The sequence below is a fragment of the Micromesistius poutassou genome, assembly GCF_964030765.1.
Source record: "Micromesistius poutassou genome assembly, chromosome: 14".
Taxonomy (NCBI): Eukaryota; Metazoa; Chordata; class Actinopteri; order Gadiformes; family Gadidae; genus Micromesistius; species Micromesistius poutassou.
In genome coordinates, this window is record NC_140284.1 from 17,642,639 (window position 1) to 17,652,638 (window position 10,000).

Here is a 10,000-nt window from a genome sequence, read left to right on the forward strand (position 1 = left end):
CATTGTGGTTGTGATCTCATTCTTTCTTATTTCCTCAAGACGTCCCTTAAAAGGTCACATTGGGACATTATTCTCTTGCTGTTTATGAGACATTGTATTATTATTATTATTATTATCTAATATAGGAAAAGCAAGAGATGAAAACAGCCTCTGCCTTTTCTTCTTTGTTTTGTTATTGTCCGTTGGTTTTGGACAGCTAATTAGCAGCTCCTACTGGGTGAGCCACGTAGCCTGTTATTTTCCACTAAGGGTAGAGTATCCCTTTATGAAAAGGTCCAAGGTGACCCAGGATTCTACACCACTATTCTCACATATTACACCAGAATGCCCAGGTGCTCAAATGGGACATGCTGTTTCGTGTCATTCGTTGAATGACATTCTCCCAATCGCCCTTCATGTGTTATATTCTTTGGTAGAAGGTTATGCCTTGTGCATCGATAGGATTGTAATGACACTCAAAACCAGCCTTTAAAGGTCAGAACATTTAATAGTTATAATCGTCCCAATTGTCCCAATATATACACAACCCTGTTCATGTTTAGCTGTTCCCCTGCCTCTCCCTCTCTCTCTCTCTCCCTCTCTCTCTCTCTCTCTCTCCCTCTCTCTCTCTCATGTTGAAGGGGCTCCCAGACTCCCCGCTGTTGTGGATTGGTCTGGGCTTATCGCCGGCTGCCTGCCGGTCCCTCTCGCCGGCCTGACGATCCCACGCTGGCCTTTTCTCCTCTAGTGAACCGAGCATCGCTGTGAGTTCAGTGCTGTGCGGTGCAAGCGGTGCAGTGCTGCAAAGGCTCGCAGGCTCCATGGCAATACTGGCACAACAGGACATACTGTATACTGGGGATTAGTGTCTCAAGCTTATCTACGTTTCTGTATCTGTCCCTATTCAAATTTACCTTAATAAATAAACAGGAGAAATCTGAGAAATTAAAGGGAGAGCGACAGAGAGAGAGAGAGAGAGAGGGAGGTCAAGGTGAAGCAAGGAGGCGACAATGAGGAAGAGAGAAAGGCGTGACACACCAAGAAAAATGCGAGATAAGGTTGTTTTGGTTGAGGCTGTTTCTTTTCGCTGTACACTGGCCCCGTTGTTTGTTTCCTGCGTATTTCCCGCTTGGCCGGGCCCAGCAGGATGGGGCTGTGTGGCTGCGGAGGTCCGCGGGCGTGAGGGGTTATTACTGCTGATGGCTCCTCGGAGGGCTGTAAGTGGGGCCTGCCCCCGGGCACGTGACCCGCATGGTCCACTGGACACGATCTGGTGGCAGCGGGCGTCCGACTGACCCCTCCATTACCAACCTGAGCCGGGAGGATGGAGGCTGCGTTTTGGGGGGTCTGGCAGCGGGGCTGAGACAAAGGAGTGGATGTCGTTCAGGAGTGGGTTGAGGGTAACATGTGACATGGACGGTAAGAGCGGAAGCTTGCTGTTAAATATTTTGTGTTTCACCGTTTTTCTTTTAGGTGGGCCGTGTAAAACAGCACGTTGCTCGATGAAGAGTTGTATCAGCCCATCAGTCAGGTCACTGCCATGTTTCCTTAGGCTTGCGTGGGTTATGTGAGGAGACGGTAGCCCATGGCAGCACGCTGTGCTTGGAATCCAATATGGGATCAATGCCCAATCCCACAGTGAACCAAAGGAGATAAAAAAAAGGTCATGATCTGTAATTGGTCTTTGTCTCTTAATTAACCTTTCAAATTGAATTGCAATTGATAAAGTATAACTGTGAAGTGGACGTTGCACGTGTCTTAGGGGGCGGATATATTAGTTATGAATGCCGGCGTGCTTTCGCATGATTGACAGGAGAGTGGATAGAGGCGTCTGAATGGCTGCTCCCCCGATCGGCACGTTAGGATGGTGCTGCGTCAGTGTGGTCCTGCCGTCTGGATGTGTTAACCGACTTGAGACAGGGAGTGAGCCAGTGAGTTGGGGTATTAAGTGTGTGTGTGTGTGTGTGTGTGTGTGTGCGCTTGCATTTGTGTAGGTGTGTATGTGTATGTGTGTGTGTGTGTGTGTGTGTGTGTGTGTGTGTGTCACAGAGCAGCAAGAGTACGGGCGTGCGAAACGGAGAGAGAGAGCGAGCGAGCTCCTTGGCTGCTAGGCAGAGAGGCAGGCCTAGTTTTCACATGGGTGAACCCGTCACGTATCGCTGCATGCGCCCGCAACGTTCCCCGTTGAAGCCCAGCCACCGCATCTCCCCAGGAACTCCTCCAATCACCGGTGGGTAGATGTTAGATGTTATCCAGTGAGGCCTCCAGCAGTCCAGCGTCTGCCTATCGCTCTTCGCCTTCGCTGGGGCCAGAGCGCTACATGCTATCGCTGGAAGGGGATTACATTCACTAGGATGCAAGGCTCGGATAACAGGGTGATTCTTTGTGAACATTTTCTTTTTCGGAACGATTAAGCATTCACCGGATATTCGTTTAATGTCTGTGCCTTGTCTGTAGTACCTTCTCTTATTTTAATGCCTGGCCCGTGTACATGGAAACCAAAAATGAGCAATCGCACGTCTGACAAACAGATGGCATGAATCAGTCATGCTCTGTTTTATTGATTCAAATCAGGATTTATTTGCCGTATCCAAATTGCTTATCAGAGGTCTGAAACCCACGACCTAATGTGCTTTAAACACGTTAAACACTGCAGGCGCGTGTTGCTTCTCCTCGGAAAAAAATTCAAGTAATTTCATTATGTTTTGTTCTAAATGCTGAGAGGCAATTCGGTTGACATCTTCTTTCACGAGACTGTATCCCCCGGTGTGCCAATGAGACAAATGATTCTGTCTCGTGTCTCGGTCTGGTTAGAAGTCAGAGCCTGCCGCCGCCTCCATTAGGATCTGGCTAATGAGTGGAGAAGGTGCAATGAAGGCAATCTCGCGGTCGGTGCAGCGCTGACTTTCTGTCAGTCGCTGCCCTCTCCTTCTTGTGTCTGACAGGAGCTAACACCCGCCCCCTCCCATTGATTCCTTTGCTACATTCAGGGCATTTAGCAGAACGCTTCATCCAAAGGGACTTACAATAAGAACATCTGCATGAATGATTTAGGATCCGACCAAACTGAAGCGGTCTGACTGCACGTTGTTCTGGGGCATTCCCATTGAGAGTGTGCAGAGAACCGCGGTGGTTGTAACATTTTAAATCATAAAAAATGTTACGTAAGAAATAAAGCTAAAATGATATCAATGAATAAATAGTACAACCGAAATATATAATACAGTATACCAAAAAAAAAAAAAAAAACAGGTATAACAAAATGATATCTTCCGTAGATCTGCTAGCATGGTATGGGGAAAGATATTTCCATCGTGTTTAGTTGTTGTGGCGCCCACGAGGAAGTAGAGGGGTGCTGCCCCCGGGGCTCAGATGGTGTAACTTTGTGCAAGAGGAACACAACCCCACCACCACCACCACCACCACCACCACCACCACTGACGGGTGCAGTTAACGGGGGAACGGAGGCACAGCACAGCACAGACCTCGAGGTCCTCCCCCTGGGTTCAGCCCAAGGCACGGCACAGACACGAGGGACAGCGGCACTCCCGTCCCTGGAGGAACGATGGGGCAGACGAGAGAGAGAGAGAGAGAGAGAGAGAGAGAGAGTGAGAGAGAGAGAGAGAGAGAGAGAGAGAGAGAGAGAGAGAGAGAGTGATGAGAGAGAGAGTGAGAGAGAGAGAGAGAGAGAGAGAGAGAGAGAGAGAGAGAGAGCGAGAAGATGAAGAGAAAGAGGAGGATGAGGAGGACATGGAGGAGGCCCTGGATAGAGGATGCTATGTATGGTTTATTAATGAGCAGGGTCTGCCCCTGCTGCCCGACTCCCAGATAGGTTCTCTTCTGAGCACGGTGGACGGCTGTGTTAGCCATGACCAAAAGGAGCACACGTTCTCCTGGGCGGGGGGAGAACGTGTTCCAAAGTGGGGAGAACGTGTTCTCAGGGTGGGGAGACCCTGGGACTTGGAGCAGCGAGGTGTCTTTATGGTCTGTGAAGTGGCCTGTGCTGCTCTTGTCTGAGAAATAATGAGGTTATGGCAGCTCTGGGAGAGAAAGAGGGGAGAGAAAGGGGGAGAGAAAGGGGGGAGAGAAAGGGGGGAGAGAGAGGGGGAGAAGGCAGCAGGAAGTGGAAGAGAAGGGGCGCTGAGAGAGGGGTGCAAGAGAGAGACGGAGCAATGGGGGCCGAGACAGAGGAAGAAAGGAGCTGAGCAGAACGAAAGTAACCTACTTTTTAGATATGTGTTAAATATACTACTCTGGAGAACTGCTGAAACTGCATTATATTTAGAACTACCAAAGAATATGGTTCGCCTTCAGCGTATTCCCCGACGTGGTGTCCCGGGTTCAGCTGGACCTTGCTTTTTGCATGCGTCAGAGTGTCTGCACGGCAGTTTCTGTTTGGAACTCAATGTTTTGTTTACTCAAGGCAAGGGGAAAGGCGGGAATGTGCGCAGTGTGTACTCAGGGAGGGTCAGCTGGCGACACCGTGACACAGGGGAGAGAGGTGAGGCCGCTCGCTGAATGGCCCGATGGCGTGGCACCGCGGTGTGCTGCCTGATGCCATCTTGGATCAATATTAGCTTACAGTTCACCCATGACGGCGCACGTTAATAAACGGTGGTGTGACATCACTGTGCAGCCGGAACAATATAAAATGGTTGAGGATATTGGATAACACAGCATTGTGTTTTTGTCTTACGGCCGTATTTGTGGGAAAAATGTATTCATTATGATATTACTAATAAAGAAAATTGAACTATATTTGAGGCCTTTTATTTGTAGTATTATTTTTGAGCTGTGGTTAAACAAGAGATGTCACAACCCTCTGATGTGATGAATCTAATGTTGGATATATACTGCGGTGATCCTTTAGTCGATAAAACAGTCCTGCGCCTCAATGAGGTCCCTCCAGATGATTACTGTCTCGTCTGCTCTCCATGGGGATTCTTTGTAACCATAAGCACGTAGTGGCGCATAAAATAGCCGACGAGATGCTCATTTCATGGCTGCCAAAAGTAAGAGAGTTCATGGTGTGGAAGCCAATCCTCTTATCAGCGACGTGAACGTGTCAATTCCCTCTTATAATCATGGCCTGATTCACATAATTTAAGCCGCTGCCTCGCTTCGAATTAGTCCGTTTCAGTGTGTTATTATTCTGATTTGGCACCACTGAAAATGCTAATTATTGATGTCTCAGTGTGTCCTTTGCTAATTGAAAATGGGTTTGAGCTTCAAGAGGCTGAGAGCCTATAACAAGAGTGAAAGCAGGGGGAGAGAGAGAGATAGTGTGAGAGAGTAAGAGAGATATATATTGTGAGAGGGGGAGAGAGATCTAGTGATAGGGAGAAAGGGATATATATACAAAGATATATATATATATTAGTGTAGGGGGGGAGAGCAAGAGACATAGCGAGAGGGAGAGTGAGACTGAGAGACGGCGAGAAGGAGACAGACAGAGCTAGCGTGAGGGAGAGCGAGCGAGAGGGAAGGAGAGCGAGAGATAGCAAAGGTAGTAGAGGGAGAGAGTGGGAGAGAGAGCAATATAGAGAGAGGTAGAGGGGGAAAAAGCGTGGTGGGAGAAACGAGTAACAAGGCAGTAATGAATACGGTCTAGAGAGAGTCCTGGTTTTGGCCGTCCTCTCCGCTTCCAGCACTTTCCTCTTTTCCTTCCACCTCTCTCATCTCATTTGGCTTGTTTCCTCTTGTGACGCCCGTCCGCCCCGTAGTTCTGACAAGGTGTGTGACGCCCCTTCATGAAGGCAGAGAGAGACGCATGGAAGGGATTATCTTGGCAAGGCGAATTAAAAGGGGGTCGTGTCGCGTGGATACAGAGTACGTTGACAGTAATGAAAGAAGCAAATCCATCACCGGCCTCGCTAAATAATGCACTGGATGCATTTAGAATAACCAAATCAATCAGGCGACCGCGGAGGGGCCGCGTTCGCCTCGGAATCACCCGAGTGTTCTCTCCGGGCTATAACGCATCAATCTGATTACTGCTGTAATTGCTTCCTTTCCTTTCCTTTCAGTCTGTTTATCAATCCTGTTTGTTCTCGCTCTCTCACTATCTGTAATAATAATAATCATAATGCATTTTATTTATGGGCGCCTCTCTTGACACTCAAGGTCACCAACAACAACATAATAAAACAGTGTACAAGAGAAAAGAGTGGGGCCATGCTCGTCCCAAGAATGCAACTGACTTAAAGGGAGTAGGCGTGTCTGAATAGATAAGTTTTCTCTCCTAATAGCTCCCTCTCGATATCGCTCTCTTGCCACCCATTTTTCCCTGAGCTCCTTCACGCACAGCAGGGGTGTATCCAACCGTAATACTTAATACTTAATGCCATTCTAATTATGATTCATCTCCCTTCCAGTTAGTGAATCCTCCGGTCTCTCCCCTTTCCAACGTCACCTTGATTCTTTCTCTCATGTTTCCTCGTGTGTTTTCCTGTGGCTACATTATCATATCGTAATTTACCCTTTTTCGGGTCAGGCACTTGAAAACAAATCACATGCACTTGAAATCCTGAATAATAATTGCCTTATTAACCACAGCGACACGCTGTGCGGGTCACCACAATAGGTGATCAAATGAGAAAGATGAATCTCACTCTCTTTCATTACATCCTCCTTCAGGGAGCTAAATAGGGCAGAGCATCATCGTCTGCAGAGCATGCTTCCACATGAATACACCCTCTTTATATGGATCTCCAAAAGTTACAAACGCAACCATTCACAAGATGCTTTTCTCCCCCATGCAAGTAGGGGTAGGACATCTAGCTCGGGGCCAGAGGTTGACTGGGAATCGAACCGGGAACCTTGACTAGGAGATCCGATAGGAAACCGGACATACGGTTTAATCAAATGACTAACGTGCTTTTTATACACTTTTTTTGTCAACTTCCGTCACACATTTGTGTACGGTCTCTTAATGTAGAATGGCATTAAAATCCATCGTTAATCAGTACCTCTTGAGGCATGACATTGGCAGCAATAGTTCTCATGTATACTGGGTTTATATAACTCTCCCAGCGAGGTACTGCAGATTAAATGAAGCCTGAATAATGTGTTATATATATATATATATATATACATAATTAGGGCATGCAGATTCTGGCGTCTCCAACACTAATTGGCAAACACTGACAGACAGCGCAGTGTTACTGTCAAATTGCCGACCAATTACCAAAGGTTGTTCCTTTTTGTAATCTTGCCGTAGAAGGCCTTAATTAGCATTCTATCACTCGCTGTGTGGGATACACAGCCTGGAAGCAAGAACAAAATCAAGGAGAGCAAGAATAACCCGTGGTCCCGTTTCTCTGTGTCTTTGGCCATGTCTCGGCGTACCCACTAAAGTCGAGTGGCGTTGTCTTCTGCTTTGTTCCAGGTTTCCTGCGGAGACGGCTGTGATTGCAGTTTGGCGGTTGTCATTTCCTTCGCCTGCTAGAAAAGCACTCTGCGTCGCAGGGGTGCCAGGCAGGGCAGGACCTGCAGGGCGGAGTCTGAGCCATGTCCGTAGGCCGGAGAACAACCCAGACGCTAACAGAACAAGCCGGCGTCCCGTCGTAGGGTCATGTAGCGCCGCACCCCCCCCCCACCCCACCCCCCACCCCACCCCGTGTGAGCTTGCCTCTAAAACCCCACGTTTGATTTGATTGGCTGCTTCTAACCCGACCGACCAATGGAGAAGGCGGAGGAGGACCTGAACCTGTGCTTTCTGCTGGAGGACGAGAGGAACATGATCCTGAGGGTGCTGCAGAAGGACGAGAAGCTGAGGAAACAAGAGGAGAAGAGGATACGGTGAGTGTGGACCCACAACAATCCTTATCTCTCCCTGTGGCACCATGTACTTCCCCTTACATTCCCTCTCTCTCTCTTTCTCTCTCTCTCTCTCCCTCTCTCCACTGTCTCTCTCTCTCTCTCTCTCTCTCTCTATCTCTCTCGCGCTCACTCCCTCTCCCCCCCCCCCCCCCCTCTCTCTCTCTCTCTCTCTCTCTCTCTCTCTCTCTCTCTGTCTCTCTCTCTCTCTCTCTCTCTCTCTCGGCCGTTCTCAGGAGGTTGAAGAATGAGTTGCTGGAGATCAAAATGCGGGGTTCCCGCCCCCACCAGGAGGCGGGGGCCGAGCGGGAGTGCGCCCGCTGCCTGCGGACCCTGGGCCTGATCTTCGACCGGGGGGACCTCTGCGAGGACTGCCAGCTGCGCGTCTGCAACCAGTGCCGGGTCACGTCTCCCAAAGGCCGCCAGTGGAAGTGCAACGTCTGTGCCAAGATCTCGTGAGTGTGACGCAGAGCGGCGCGACAGAACCAAACCCATCGCGGGCTACTTGATGACCGCGCCGGTCTGGGTGATCAGACCGGCCACTCAAACATCCCTCGGCTATATCATTTGTCGAAATGCCTTTGTTGTACTGATTCTGCCGAAGAGCATTCAGCGGAATTCATTCAGCTTTCAAAGGAATGTAAACAATAGCAATAAAGCGGTTGACTTTCGTTTTTTTGGAATAGATGTTCATCACGTCAGAACAGTTTCTAAAAGCTTATGGACAAAACAACATTGTTGTCGCCATACGACCGCTTCACAAAATGTATTTTTCGCAACCAAAAAAAACAACAACCCAATGGCTACTGCACAACACAACATCACGTCATTCCAACAAACGCCAGCGCTAGCAGAGGTTGGAGTGGGTCCAGGGGGAGCCGGTGGTTTGCGATGGTTTGATCAGCCGGACCGGGGGCGGGGGCCCTTTTAAGCTCTGGGGCCGGGCCGGGCCGGGCCCCCGGGCGGAGGCGGGGGGGGGGGGGTGAGGGGCCGGGCGTTTGATGGCGTTGCTCCTCGCTGTGCAGGGAGCTGAAGGTGGTGACCGGGGAATGGTTCCAGGAGGAGAGATCCAAGCGCTTTGAGCGGCGCACGGTGCTCGGCGACGTGATCAAACAGACCATCCTGAGCAGCCCCAGCGGTGAGCCTCACCACTAATCCACCGTCAACGGCGGTTCATATTGGGCGCTACGTGCTGCAGCCCGTGACCCTGAACTGATTTGCATTACGAGGACAGTTATTTGTTGTGGCGCAGCGGAGCTCCAGAGACGGGGATTGATTCTTGTGGGATCCGATTTTGCATTGTCTGCGTGTGCGTGGTTGTGTGGTTGTGTGTGTGTGTGTGTGTGCGTGTGTGGTTGTGTGTGTGTGTGTGTGTGTGTGTGTGTGTGTGTGTGTGTGTGTGAGTGAGTGAGAGCGACAGATAGACAGAGAGGGAGAGAGTGAGAGAGATAGGAGTGAGGGACGGTAAGCTGAATGGAGAGATGGATTGTGGATGCATAAATGGATGGATTGATGGATAAGGAATGAAAGGATGATGGATGTAGGATGATTGACATTGGGGCAATAGATAGACACATATCCAGGCAATACACACTGTATCTCCTCCATATGACTCCAGAATCTGTAGCATAGTATAGTCTTTAGTAGTTTATAGTTTTGAGTAGTATTGACCAATCATGTTTGATTTCACTTTTAATTAGCAATTGATATCTGTTGATAGAGATTAGCTGAAATGACTTCTGGACCTGAAACACCTTGAAGAAATATTGAAAACAATGGCCGATGCCGGAAGAGGAAGTGTTTGTATAATAATAATAACAACAATAATAATAATAATAATAATAATAATAATAAACTTGATTTGTATAGCACTTTTCGAAAACAGGATTACAAAGTGCTTCACAGAACAGAATAAAACCGAATTAAAAACACAAAACACACAAAAAATAAAAAGATGGGCTTGATCATCCATTTAAATATTGTTTTGTGGCACGGATTGGATGTTTACTAAACCACGTACTCCTGCTTACTTCATCTACTGTGTTAACGCTTTGGTTCTCCAGCCACAAAGGACAAGGCTCCAGAGAGAGGCGCCACCCCGGAGAACCAGGCCCCCGCACAGCCCGAGAGGTCCGGGACCCCCCACTCGGCCAAGAGCTCAATACACTCCCTCCTGGACGGCGCCAAGAGGAAAGGGTAGAGT

At 48.9% G+C, this 10,000-nt stretch overlaps 1 protein-coding gene across 1 annotated transcript in view; it reads left to right on the forward strand.

Moving 5' to 3' along the window:
- The first annotated feature begins 1,208 nt into the window (after nucleotides 1-1,208).
- The window catches only part of sytl5 (synaptotagmin-like 5), a 22,968-nt gene continuing 14,176 nt past the window's right edge, over nucleotides 1,209-10,000 (forward strand). Inside the window, exons 1-5 of the mRNA XM_084478122.1 lie at nucleotides 1,209-1,398; nucleotides 7,367-7,779; nucleotides 8,034-8,252; nucleotides 8,823-8,935; nucleotides 9,861-9,993. Of these exons, the coding sequence (XP_084334248.1) occupies nucleotides 7,661-7,779; nucleotides 8,034-8,252; nucleotides 8,823-8,935; nucleotides 9,861-9,993 (584 nt within the window). The 5' untranslated portion in view covers nucleotides 1,209-1,398; nucleotides 7,367-7,660. The remainder of the gene's footprint in view (nucleotides 1,399-7,366; nucleotides 7,780-8,033; nucleotides 8,253-8,822; nucleotides 8,936-9,860; nucleotides 9,994-10,000) is intronic.